General features: G+C 43.9%; 1 protein-coding gene across 1 annotated transcript in view; it reads left to right on the plus strand.

The window, feature by feature from the left end:
* The window catches only part of DNER (delta/notch like EGF repeat containing), a 231884-nt gene that overhangs the window by 155997 nt on the left and 62025 nt on the right, over positions 1-13862 (plus strand). The window contains exon 7 of the mRNA XM_028151173.2: positions 7876-7989. Coding sequence (XP_028006974.2) covers positions 7876-7989 — 114 coding nt within the window. The remainder of the gene's footprint in view (positions 1-7875; positions 7990-13862) is intronic.

The following is a 13862-nucleotide window of genomic DNA, read 5'->3' on the forward strand; positions in this document are numbered from 1 at the left end:
ATCAATACCGTAGGAAAATCTAAGAGGAGGTTATTGGCTTTGCCAACAGGAGGTTATTGGTTTTGTCCAAGCCTTGGCAGCCTCCTGTTTGCAGGGATGTGATAAAGGCTACATGAGCTCTGAGGTCTCTCTAAGACTACATACAGGAACAAAGCAAGGGAGGGAAACTAGAACTTATCAAACACTCTGAAGGGCAGCAGCATATTTGGCGATAGTCACTGCCACTCAGTTTCCATTGACCTAAGAGCTTTCTCAAGTGACACTGGTTGGCAGGGATGAGGTACAGAGAATATGGGCATGATGTGAGAATGAATGAACAACAGCTACAGACTGTTGTAAAGACAAGATTAGTGGCAACATTAGTGTGAAGAACAGAATCAGAAAGGTCTCTTTGATTTTTTTTTTTAACTATAGCATACTGTTTAAGAGGACAGGCTCTAGAGCCAGATGCCCAGATGACAATCATAAATCCCACACAATTGGACCTTAAATGTGGGTTATTTCCCATCACCACAGGGATGAGCTTCCTGGAGACCCTCCCGGCTTGTTGCCTGAGGTTACAAGAGCACTAAGCGCCAGAGGCAGGAGACCCAGTACCACCTGCCCTGGAGCCCTGAGCCCTGCCTGTCCCACTGACAACAGCCTCTGGAGCCAGCAGTCTGAATCCTGCTTCCATCCCTACCATTTCTAGCTGGGCTCCTTAGGCAAGTTACCTAACCTCTCTGGGCCTGCTTCTTCCACTCTGCAAGGAGATTACAACAACCCTCGCCATGGCTGGTTATGAGTATTAAATGAGAACGTAAGCTTGTGGTCTGTTCTGTGGACATGTATCTCCAGTACCTAGCCTGGCACATACAGCTGCTCAATAAAGATTTCCTTAATGAATGAATGACTAGAATGAGATGAAATTCTATACAAGTCATGCTGTAGAGGCTCGATTTCCTTGCCTCTCCTCCCTCTGCCCACTCTCCCTGGGCTCCTCCCTATGGCACACATGTTTTTTGCCTCACACCCACATCAGGCCATGGCTATCCTGAGGGTAGCAACGTCATATTGCATTACTCTTCATTCCTCCACTCCCTGCCAGTGCCAAGCCCGGTGCCTTGCATGTAACAGACACACAATGAATGGTTAACTTGAAAGTTAGCTTTTTCAATCAGGATTTATTTTCAGAAAAGCCTTCTCATTTGAAGAATATGGTTTTTCTTCAAAGGAGCTATTTCTTTTTCTGAAAAGGATAGCTACGATACAGGTTCAGAGCCACCACTGCCAAAATATTATCAGCACCATGCAAAGCATTTTTCAACTTCAGAGCACCTCATTGTTCAGCTAATTGGTGATTTCAGCCTATTTTTAAAACCTTGTTATTTTGGACGCAAGGGGAACGAGTGCGTGTTCCTGCCCAGCTTTACTTGTTGAAACACTGAGTGTTGCTCAGGTGGCCTCGTGGTGCCTTTGCGTTGTGAGTTAGAAAGGGGTCGCCTCCTCCTGGAGATAAATCCTGAGCAGATTTGCGGGGTGTGCGCACACCCAGGCTCACTTGGCTCAGGAAGGGAGCACCTTAGTGGGCCTTGAGTGTGGTTTTTAAAAAGCAGGTTAGGTCAGAGTTTCAGAATGGAAGGAATCTCGGGACCTGCCTCTGTATGTGGAGTGTGGGAAGCAATGGTGACTCTGAGGCTGAAGGACTTGCCCCAGGTCACAAAGCTCACAGAGAAATGGGAATTCTGGTCACTTCCTTCTCTGCCCATCTTTGGGTCAGAGTATGTTTTACCAACATATTCAAGGTTAGTGAATTTCCGGTGAGTGATGAAGGGAACAGGAGGCATGGGCATCGTTGGCTGTGAATATGTTGCTTACAATGCATTCACCACTGTTTGGGCAGGGAACAAAGGAAAATGTGTAACACCATGTTGTGGCATGTGCCAGAAATGTGTTCCTTTTTATGCCTGAATAATATTCCATTGTATGGATACACCAGGTTCATTAACCCATCCATCCATCGATGGGCATTTGGGTTGTTTCCACCTGCTGGCAGTTGTGAATAGTGCTGCTATGAACCCCACCCTCCATATGCCCTCCCTTCTCTCCTCCTCCAGGATCTTATGCTTCCAAACTTTTCTGTCTTCCTCTCCCTGCTGTCTTCCATCTCCCTCCCCAACCCTTCCTTGGCCTCTTGTCCGCAGGATTCACAGCTCTCATCTGAATACCAGTCCCTCAAACAAGCAAGAATGTAGTGAGTGCTTGCTGCTGCTCCCCTGTGTCCACCTTCTTTTCCTCCTCCTCTCTCATCCTCTTCATCTCCACCACATAGTGGTCTACACCCAATGTGTAGTTTTCCACCCACACCCTTACACTTCCTTTCTCTTTATATCATGAAACCGCTTCTCCAAGGTCATGGGCGGTGTCCTCACTAATTCCTCATCCTGCCCATGATTGTCATCTCTGTGGAAGCGTTTCTCACCTGGCTTACAGACACTGCCCTGTGTCCTGTCTCCTGAGATCTCTCCAGCCCCTCCCCTCCTTCCTTTCCCCTCTATTGTCAGAGCTCTGTCCTTACCATTCCTCTCCAGCTGCTCTCCTTAGCAGCAGTCACTCATTCTGAGCTGTCACCTTTAAGTGGATATCTTCCAGACCCTCCCTCTAGCCTTGGGTCACCTCTGCTCCAGCACTCCTACTGGACAGGGTGTCTGCTACCACCTCACCCCTCGTTAGACTCATCTCCTGACCGCCATGTTTCCCCCTCTGCCTCCCACACACGCTGCCAGCCTGACTTTTCTGATGGGTTCCAGTTTCTGTCCGTCCCATCACCACCCTCGTCACCCAGGTTGGAAGCTCAGTCTTCACAGACGGATGCCCTCAGCTCATCTGTCTTTGGATAGCCACCAAGTTTGCTTTATTTATGATGATCCCCATTTGCTCCTGCACTTTGCTTTCTCTTCCTTGGCCAATGCCCTGATTCGAGTCATTGTCATCCGCTGCGAGAATGATTGTGAAAAGCCTGCCCACCCTCTCTGCCATCCATGCTGCCTGGCTTGCCCGGAGCCCGGAACTGGAGAGCCCAGTGGGCTGCCAGTGCCAAGCCTGCACTCACTGCCCATTTTCTGCATGACTTCGGGGAAATTACTCACGATCACTGGGTAAATTTCAACAGGTGACAGAATTCCAAGCATCACAATCTGGTGGCTGTTGTGAAGATTAAATAAACTGATGGGTGTGGAGAGCCCACAGAGGTACCTGGCTCACAGCGTGTGCTCAGCAGGTGTCAGCTGCTGTCATTGTCACTGTCAGGCCATAGCTGGCTGCCTGCACTGAGCTCCGTGCTCCTTCCTCCAGCCGGAGATCTGGCCTCAGCCCTGTGGTCTCCCTGTCTGGTGAGCCACACTGGTCCACGTGGGACCTCAGCACTTCCTTCTCTCCTCTGCCAGACCTGGAGATCCAGGCCTACCAGGCCACTCCCTGCCTCCTCTCCCTGCCTCAGGGCTGGCCTTGCTGGCTCTCACAGTTTTTCAAGCAAGCCTGATGAGAGGGAAAGAAAAGACACAGGGAGGAGTAAAGAGTGTGGGGTTTGGAGTCTGCAGTCCTGGTTTCAGTCCAGTTGGAGTCACTCATCAGCTGCACTTTGCTCCTCTGAGCCACCGTTTACTTATCTGTGAAATAGAATGATGATATTGACCTTGTAAGAGTTCAAGAGAACTCACACATATACATGCCTGCACACACAAACATGCACACAGCACATGCACATACACACCCCCACACAAACATGCAATACAACACACACATACACACATGAACACACACAAATGCACATCTATACACACACACACATACATGCCCAAATGGCATTGAATAGGTGATCTGTAAAGGGCACCTATTTGTAGCCTCTTGAAGGAGGAGAAAGATTAGAATTTTCTTCTCTTCCTTCGCTCCCCGAGGCTCTGCCCACCATCCCACATCTCGTTTTTTGATGGCCCCTCGGGAGTTCCCTCATTTAGTCTACACCAGAGCTCCTGTTGCCAGGGAGAAGAGAGGGGAGAGTGAAGCTCCCCCTAAAATTGAAGTGAATGAGAACAGGGGATGACCAATCTGCAATGCACCTTCTCACGTCCGCACGCTGTTCAGAAACCTTTACAGACGCTGCCACATGTGGTAACCCCAGTGCCTCAGCACATGCCCTTGAGGCCTGTCAGGACCTGCGCCCAGCCCAGCCTTTCCCTCTGTCCCCCAACACTTTGGTCAGCCCAGCCTTGTCCCTGAATGTGCCTGACTCGGTGCCATTCCCCTGCTTTGCTCACACCATGTGTTCGTTTCGTGTGAACGTGGTTCTCTCCTCACCAGAGGGCAAGCTCTCTGAAGGCAGGAACTGTTTGCAGACTTCCTTTACATCCCCCGAATTTTCACTCACAAACCTTCTTTCTGAAAGAATGACTGACTGCCTCCTCTGTAGTTTGGTTTATAATACAGACTTAGAATTCAACTGATGAATATTTTTAAGTCAACCCCTTAACTTGTTTGTCCCACGGTGTATTTCTTAATTAACTTCAGGTTTCCTTCCTCTTTGATTGAAGTTTCTCAGCGAGTCATCAGGACCTACTCAATGAAAAGAACTTTCTTGAAATCTCTTCCCCTTTATAACCACCAGATTAGAAGATGCAGGTGTCATAAGCTGTCTGGCCTATATCAATATCACAGTTTCTTACCGAGGTTTAAGGAAAGTAGAATGAAAGAGATTACCTAAAAAAAATAGCAGTGCACGGTGCGTAGGCAGTCGTTAATGACTATGTAATGGGTACCTGTGGTGTCCTTGGCTCTGTGCTGGGAGCTGGGGACAAAAATCACTAACACCTGCTCTTAAAGAATAGGGAAGCACATCCGCAGACAATGCAATGGCAGGCACAGCAACTGAGCCTTAGAGGTTCCTACTCATCAAAGAAAAAGCATGTGTGGACAGTGCAGTCCCTAAGGGCTTTCTGACATGATATTTCATTTGACCTTCACTCTCTGATCCTTTTCCTTTGTTATCTGCATTATATGTGTAATTCTTAAATGACTAATATTCATATTTGCTATTAAAAACTGTTTTCTGCTAGTTTTCCAGGCCAGAAACTTTAGCATGCACATGTACTCAAACTTTAGCATGTACTTTGTGTCATAATCACCCGGAGGGTGTCTTAAACTCAAATTGTTGGGCCCCACCCCCAGAGTCTCCGATTCTCCAGGTCTGGGTGCTGCTGGTGACTCTGCATTGGTAGCCAGTTCCCAGGGAGGCTGCTGCTGCTGGGCGGGGACCACATTTCGAGAACCGCTGTTCTCCGCTGCCTGTTCAAAGTGGAGATCAGACAATATTGGCACGTTGCATGGCAGTGTTAAAAATCCATAAATTATTCATTCATTCAAAAATACTGAGCCAGGCGTGGTGCAAGCTACTGTGGACTCAAGGCTGCCCTTGATAGGAGCGGCTCCTGCTCCTTGGAGTTGCTCTCATTCAGCGGTTACAACCACCCTGGAGGGAGCAGGTATTGTTACCCCCGTTTCACCCCACAGAAATGAAGGGCAAAGTCCATGGTATTGCCCTGCTCACTCAGCTGATTGGTGCATCATCATCCTGGACCTTTCATTTCCCCAACCACCATCCTTCCCACTGTGCCTTTTGCCTGTGTACTTGTTGGATGTGTTACTTTTTTTCTAAACTTGAGATTAATTTTCCTAATTGTGCTGTCAGCTTTCTCTCATGCTTTCCTAGCCCATAGTCCCATTTTATAATTTATTCATTTCCTCTCACAGATGGGCCTCTAAGCTCTTCTGTTCTTTGCCTTTGGTTTTTAAATCATGCTTCCATTTGTTCAGATGCCTTTGTTTTTTCCCCTGCCAGCAGATCTTACTCATTTTTTCTGTTAAATAATTCCTGCCTTCCAACTTTGATATTGGATGCCTCTGAGATTGACCGTGTTGATGGCACTCGGATCCCTGCTATTTATTTCTTACTTCAGTTGCTAATATTAGGCATCCGTCTCAGCAGCAGCGGCTGAGCCCCAGCCCTGGCTGCTCAGATCCCCCCAGGGCAAGGGCTGGGGCTGGTGGGCTCTCCGGGGGCTTCAGGCTCTCAGGACAAACCCAGCATCACGGCCTCACCACCCAGGCCAGGCTGTTAAAAGATAGGAATGTTAAAAAGAGTTCTCACCACAATTCTCACCCTGGAAGCTTCTGAAGAAACCATTACATTCTGCCTCCAGAGTGAAGGCAACAGCAGAGGCCTATTTTTATTTCAGTAGCAGAATCGTGAAGAAAACATAATACACAAAAACAGTTGTGCAGGGAAGGAGAAGGTTTAGGAAAACCACTGATCGATTGCCTTGTTTTTTAATAATAGGACCCCCTTGGCCAACTTCGAGGATGCCCCTGCAATTTGCCAATAAACTCCAGGTTTTCCTTCATTGGAAGAGTACAGGCAATATAGATATTGACGTGGGGGTGCTGGTGGGAGTGGGATGGGTTTTTGTTATGTTGAAAACAGTCAAAAGACATCACCAGAATGTAGTTTCCTTCAAAGCCATTCTGACATTCACAGGGAACTTAGCTATTTTCCTTCTCCATACACTGATAAATTTAAAATTATATTTTTATACTTAAATACACACTAGTATAGAATTAAATACTCTAAGTCTACACCAGAGCAGATGTAATCTGGTAGTAGCTCACTGAATAAGTTTATAGCTCAATGCATTTCCTTGATGGTATCTGGTCTTCTTCCATCTGCCAGGCTATATGTACTAGCGTACAAACTTGATTTTATCTAATGTCATTTCTCAGGGTCAGTTGCTAAAAGCACCAAGCCTCAGTTTAGAGCTTCTCCATTCATCCCATATGTCCTTGAAAGACATTCTTTAAAAAATTTTTTTTTTATTGATTTCAGAGAGGAAGGAAGAGGGATAGAGAGATAGAAACATCAATGATGAGAGAGAATCATTAATCAGCTGCCTCCCGCACGCCCCCTACTGGGGATTGAGCCCTCAATCTGGCATATGCCCTTGGCCAGAATAGAACCCCGGGACCCTTTGGTCTGCAGGCCGACACTCCATCCACTGAGCCAAACCGGCCAGGGCCTCGAAAGACATTCTTACTGTATATCCCAAGGCACAAATTTTCTTATATCCTTTTTGTTTGCTAGAATGTTTTTCAAAGAATCTATAGACCTTTGTCATTAATTCCCTATCAGGAGACATCAGTGCTTCCAATGGTCATCTGTTTTTGACCTAATTATTTCACTTATTCATTGAATATCACAATTATAAATTCCTCAGTAATTAAAGTTACATATTCAAATAATTTATTGTAAAATCATCCTTAACTTTCTAGAGGTTGTAAATATTCCTAAGGATTCTGAAAAATGTTCTGAAGTAGCTATTTCCCTGCTTTGTAAAGGACCAGGTTGTGTTTAATGGAAGATGAGAGGCACTGGGACAAAATGAGTGTTTTTGTTCAGAAAAATCAAGGTCTCATTGACCTACACCAGCATGCTTAACTCCCGCATTAGGGACATTTTGGGCTGGATATTTCTGTTGCTGATGACTGTCCTGTGAATTGTAGGATGTTTAGCAGCATCCCTGGTCTCTGCCCACTCGACGTCAATAGTACCCCCATCGCTGTGACAATAAATGTCTCTAGACATTGCCAGATGTTCTGCAGGGAAAGAATCACCCGTGGAGAACCACTCACCTAAGGAATTAAACCTGGACAGGGCTGCTGGTGGGAGAGGTGCGCTCAGGGCTGCTGCCTTCGTTGGGTGGGCACCAGTTGACTCCATCAGTTCATAGGATGGTTCATGGTGGCTTTGGCATAACAAATTATATAAAATACCTTTCTTATTCTGTTCAGGTTATACCGGAGAGCTTTGCCAATCCAAGATTGATTATTGTATCCTAGACCCATGCAGAAATGGAGCAACATGCATTTCTAATCTCAGTGGATTCACCTGCCAGTGTCCAGAAGGTAAATATTATTGCCCTAGGAGTACCTTTGTTTTCCATTTTAAATCATGAACTTACTTGATGAGCTTTGTACTTTAAACTTTTGAAAAACACTCTACAAGGGAACTTCCCATTTTGTTCCATTTATTTAAAAATTATATATATATTTTAGTTCTATGCTAGAATGGCTTGAAAATGATGTTTGACTAATAGACATAATCTAGGAATTTCTGTGATTTTTATTTATACATTGAAAATGAATAACTATAATAAAATGGAATTTCTTTCTAATGGTGAATTTCACTTAAGGTTCATATTTTGTTAAATTATTGGTTTTTGATACCAGTTCACATAAAAAATATTCAGAGTAAAGTTCACCTGCTTTTGATTTTAAATCAACTTTATAACATCTCAGAAATTTTGAGTCATTTGGAAAGCCACATCTTTAGAGCTATTTTAAATATCTGGTTTTATTGATTTTAGAGAGAGGGGAAGGGAGAAGGGGAGAGAGAGAAAAACATCGATGTGAGAGAGAAACATCGATCAGTTGCCTCTGATATGCACTCCAACCGGGGATCAAACCCGCAACCTGGGTATGTGCCCCAACCAGGAATCAAACCGGCAACCTTTTGGTGCACCGGACAATGTTCCATCCAGCTGAGCCATACTAGCCAAGGCTTTAGAGCTAGTTTAAAAAAAATTGTTTTGTAAGAGTTTATTTTAACCAAACTGATGACAGCTACTGAGAAGTAAGATCTCAAATGCTTCTTCAGTGCTACTGTTATTGGTAAAAATAGTTTTACATTGTGAAGTTTCACGTGAAGAAGCAGGCGGGTAATCACAGCTATCAAGCTGGTGTTCAAGGAATGATTTTGTACTTAGAGGAAGTTTTGTTTCTGTTTCTGCTTGGAGGAATGTTATGGAAGGAATTACTTTAAATCTTGGACGTGGCAAGAATAGCATGTATTAGAGTTTTTCCTTCTTAAAACCAGCATGTAAACTCCTGATCCACTGAAGTGACATTGACAGCCACACAGAGTAGCATGCCATCCTCTGTGGAGGGTGCATGTAGCATGTGATTGTGGAAGGAAACATATCTGTGCACGAAATGACCCTAAGCTGCCCCCGACTGTAAGGTAGCAGGAAGGCAGTGGTACTGGGTAGGTGTTGATAAAAGGCCACTGCCCAGTAACCTGAGGGCTCGGGGCTGCCAGTAGCCACACCTGCGACTGGCAGTATCTCCTTTCGGCAGTGTCTCATATTCATTAATGCTGTGAAGACCTGAGCATCAGCTAAAGATGAATCCTATCTCCTGGCTCCTGCCCACCTGAGTGGGTGCAGGAGCCAGGTGGTTGTAGCCGGCCTTGGTGTGTTCCCTTGTAGCTGGATGTGCTTGTAATGACTATGGTCACCACGGCAATGGAGTTAAATGTGTGGGACGAGCCCCGCTCCTCACCCTCCCCTGGAGTCTCTGAAACAAATGGGAAAACTTAGAAACTCTGAAAGGGCTGGTGGCCGTGCAGCAGCACCCATCATCACTTGCCTGTAGATCACTTCTGAGTTCTTCACAGTGTGCCTCACCCTGCGCTCCACAGTGGCCATCCAACTCTGGTTGCAGGCCGTGCCATAGCTGAGGGTGGGCTTCAGGGTCACCGGCTAACTGACTGCTGGAAAATCATTAATGCCCTCTCCGACCCAGTTTTTCTTTTATTAGTAGACTAGAGGCCCAGTGCAGGAAATTTGTGCACGGGTAGGGTCCCTAGCGGCTGCCGGCTGCCAACCAGGGCCTCCCTTCATTCCATGCCACCCCCTGGTGGTCAGTACATGTCATAGTGAGCGATCAAACTCCCAAGGGGACACTTTGCACATTAGGCTTTTATATATATAGATGTGGGAGGTGATGATACCGCTTCCTTCACAGGGCCATTCTGGGATCACAAGGGATTTTTGTGTGAGAACTTTAAAACTCCAGAATGCTTTGTTATTATTGCTCTGCTTGCTACCAGAAAGTAGCTCAATAAATATTAGCTGCTTTATCATGATTGTTTTTCTAATAATTATCACTGCCAAACCATTGATGTGTTTTAACGGGAATTTGAAAATTTCATCCTGGAGCAGTAAAGATTGTAGGGAAACAAGAGTGGGAATAAGGAGAAAAGTTTGGGGCTGTTGTAGAAGTGTAGGAAAGAGATGTTGAAGGATAGGATTTGAGAAGGAGAGAAGCTCATATATTTTAGAGAATTAAGTACATTTTAATTTTGCAGATATCTAATTGTTTATACTTATCATTACTGCCTATTGTATTTGCATACATGAATATGTTTAAATCTGTATATAAATAAAATCTGAATATTACTTCTAGCCATCATCTTTGCTTCAGAATCCCAATTTTATCCTCCCTCCCTAGACCTGGTGACTTGAAGAAGTAGAATATCACATAAATTAATGAGGAATAAAAATAAATCAATAGAGATGAAAACATTGTCAGTTCTGCATCTGTGACCATTCTCATCACACAGGGCACCTCTCATGTAATCTAATAACCCTCCTGAAATCTACCTGCCATAGAAGGCATGTGGTAATAGAAGACCAAAGTGAGAATGTGAAGCTTCCTGTGACATTTCTCCAATGTGTTTTAAAGCAGCGGTCGCCAACCGGTGGTCTGCGGACCACTGGTGGTCCGTGAGGTCCGAAAGGTTGACGACTGCTGTTTTAAAGCATGAGTGTAAAGACGTTTTATAGTGCTAACCTCCTGAGAGGATTATAGACACATATCATTTATAGTAACTGCTCTTGTACAGCAGCCATGAAGACATGTATTGCATGCAGTTAGGGACTCCTTTCTTTCAGACCTGTAACTGTTAGAATGCCTCATTGGATTTACTGTCAGATATTGCAGATCTTATAACTTGGAAACTCCATTGCCAAAGTGAGAGCTGGTGTCTTTCTCTGGCCTGGGGGCCACTAGACCTGATTCTGGTTCTGATGACGCAGCAGGGGAGTGGAGTGGTTCCAAATGTGTCTTTAGGGTCACACTATGGGTTTGATATCTGGATGTACCTTTACAGCTCTTTGCTTCTCTGAGGCTCCTTTTCCTCATTTAGAAAATGGGGGTGATACTGGTACACCCTTTGTAAGTAGGTGTGAAGAACAGGACTTAGTCCTGTGCTTGGCAAATAGTAAGTGCTGAGTAAATATTAGTGATGATGATGATGATGACGACGACGTTGATGATGTTGATGATGATGATAATGATGATTATGGAGAATTAATCATATCACCTTGGGTGAGTCATATAATTTTTATCTCTTCCAGACATTGTTTCCTTATAAAATGATGAGGTTTGACTATTACCTTTAAGGAACCCCATTCCTAAAAGTCTTCAATTTAGATATATCTGCTTGAGATCCCCTTGCTGAGATAATAAATCCATTTTGTTTATTCAAGTAATGTTTAAATTAGAGAAAAGTTTTAAAACCTCTAAGCAACTCCAAGGAAGGCCTGGGTCTGAAACTTAATGTTGAGCCAAAGGCCCTGAAGGTTGAATCCCATTGCTACATGCTCCAAAGTTTTATCCAAACTGTTTTTTGTTTTTCTACATTTTATAGCCTTGAGTAATTTAGCTACGTAAATCCTTTTGTTCAACTCATGTCAGTGGCGTTGCTTCCCATCTTAAAGGGATTTACAGGCAATAGTCACACGTGTCATAAAAATTATCTCTGAGATTAATGTGTATTGCTTGGGAAGTGGGTATGCTATCCAATAAGGATTTATGAGTTATCCAGTTCTAGGATTTGTTTGTTTTCCTCCAGGATCCTGATATGTATGAGTTTGGTAAAAGCCCTCTCTTAGGACCATATAAAACGGCATGTATTTACGTAAGAAACATGCAACATGTCCTCATAAAATTACCATGCCTGAATGAAATACTGTTCTTATTCTTTTAAAATTTGGCTTCATCCCTAAATCACCACTTCATTTAGGAATTTTAGCAGCTGAGATCCTTGGAGTTCCCTGTGCTATGTGGTTTCACCTTTTGGAAACAAAATAGGATATGAAGACTTATTAAGTGTGTGTAAAATTTTATTTCTATGTTTGGTACATGGTGATTAATTAGCTACGTAAATCCTTTTGTTCAACTCATGTCAGTGGCGTTGCTGAGTCCTTATTTCTTTTTTGTTTCTTCCCCCTTTTCTTTTCCCATAACACAGTTTCTCTGAGAGTATTTAAATAAAAAACACTGGAAGGAATTTTGTTTGCCTCCTTCTCCCATTAGCAGCAGGGGCCAGCAGCGCTCACTCTTAGTGAATGCCTGGGTCCTACCCCTCACCTTGAGTTCTTCCCTTTGGGAACCATTCTGATGCCCAGTTTAGGACTGGCACATGATAGTCGGAAGTTAGAGAGGCAAGCACTCCAGATTCATGTTGATCTACTCAGTTACAAAGATTCATAATCCACATAGAATATTCTAAGTAGAAAGAAAGATGGATTAAAAATGCAAGGAGATGTGGAGAGTTTATGATTTGGGGGAGAGTCAATATTTCAGTAAGGCCAAGGGGAGTGTGGAAAGTGAACATAAATGAGATGACTTCTCAGAGGCCCCATCATGAACAGTCTTATAATCCATACTAAGTCTGCATTTCATTCTGAGGCTACTGGATATCATCTATATTTGTTATTCTGCTATCCCTAATTGCAAGCAGTGTGGAGAGTGAATTAAAGGAGGTTGAGACTGGAAGTAGGAAATCAGGTGTTTACTAGTGTAATTGAGGTGAGAAGGGAAGAGGGTTGATTTGTAGCAATATGGGTAACTGTGGAACAGGTTGGTCGATGATTTTACAAATTATTTCCTCAATAACATGCAAGGTCTTGAAGCAGTGCCTGGCCTCAATGACTATAGGTTATGTATAAGTATGTTAGATAAATGAATGCCCAAAGGAAATAGCAGAACTTTTTCACTAAACCTCTAAATTTCCACTGTTAATAACCAATTATTTTTGTTCATATAATTCATCTACTTTAAGTTTCAGCTCTTCTGACTTTTATATATTTAGTCAAAACTGGGGAGAAGTTAACTTAATATTCCTCTTGTTCCTAGTTATTTTTCATTTTCCTGTCTTAGATCTAAATTCATCCTTTTGTTCTGCTAAGAAGTCCTTAAAATGGTTTTTACTCTCTCACATGGATTTTCTTAAAAATTAAAAGTCACGTTTTAAATGTGATTGTCTTGGGTCTTTTACATCTGATGGTTTTGTAATTGCTTTTCCTGGATATTCCCCCTTCTCCTCTTTATCATGCATAGCTGTCCGCTTTCTTAGAACTAGAACAAATGTGGTCCCAATTACGTTTTCCATAAACATCAGCCAAAACCTCTTCTCTGATCCCAATATCATTTCTCATCCTTGTCTGCCCAACCAAATCCAGGGCTTTCTTTGAGGCCCAGTGCAAACCCCAGCTCTCCGTGAGGTTTTCCTGGCCTGCGCACCCCTAACAATCCTTCCTTCTTTTCAATCACTGCTGCGCACAGAGCCTGTGCCACACACACGGATCCCATGCTGACAGCCGGGCCTGTCCCTCCCTCCAACCTCACTTCATGCTGGAATCATTCCGTGTTCCCAGAAAGAAAAAAATGGCCTCACATTGTTCTCGCGTCATCACAGATATGTCCTTCTGGTCTTCACTGTTAAAGACTAAATTCGTTGAGAGTCAAAATTCTACAGACCTTCTTTTTGTTTCCCTTTGCAACTCATCAAGGCACCAAATTTTCTACTGCTGTCTTGATTCACTGATTGTTTATATTATCTGTAATCAGAGCAGATAGTGTCTCATATTCACCCTTTTCATACTCCTTTATTGTAACTCCCCAAACCTAGCCCATACTTCTCAATCTACTTT

The sequence above is a fragment of the Eptesicus fuscus genome, chromosome 11, assembly GCF_027574615.1.
Source record: "Eptesicus fuscus isolate TK198812 chromosome 11, DD_ASM_mEF_20220401, whole genome shotgun sequence".
Taxonomy (NCBI): domain Eukaryota; kingdom Metazoa; phylum Chordata; class Mammalia; order Chiroptera; family Vespertilionidae; genus Eptesicus; species Eptesicus fuscus.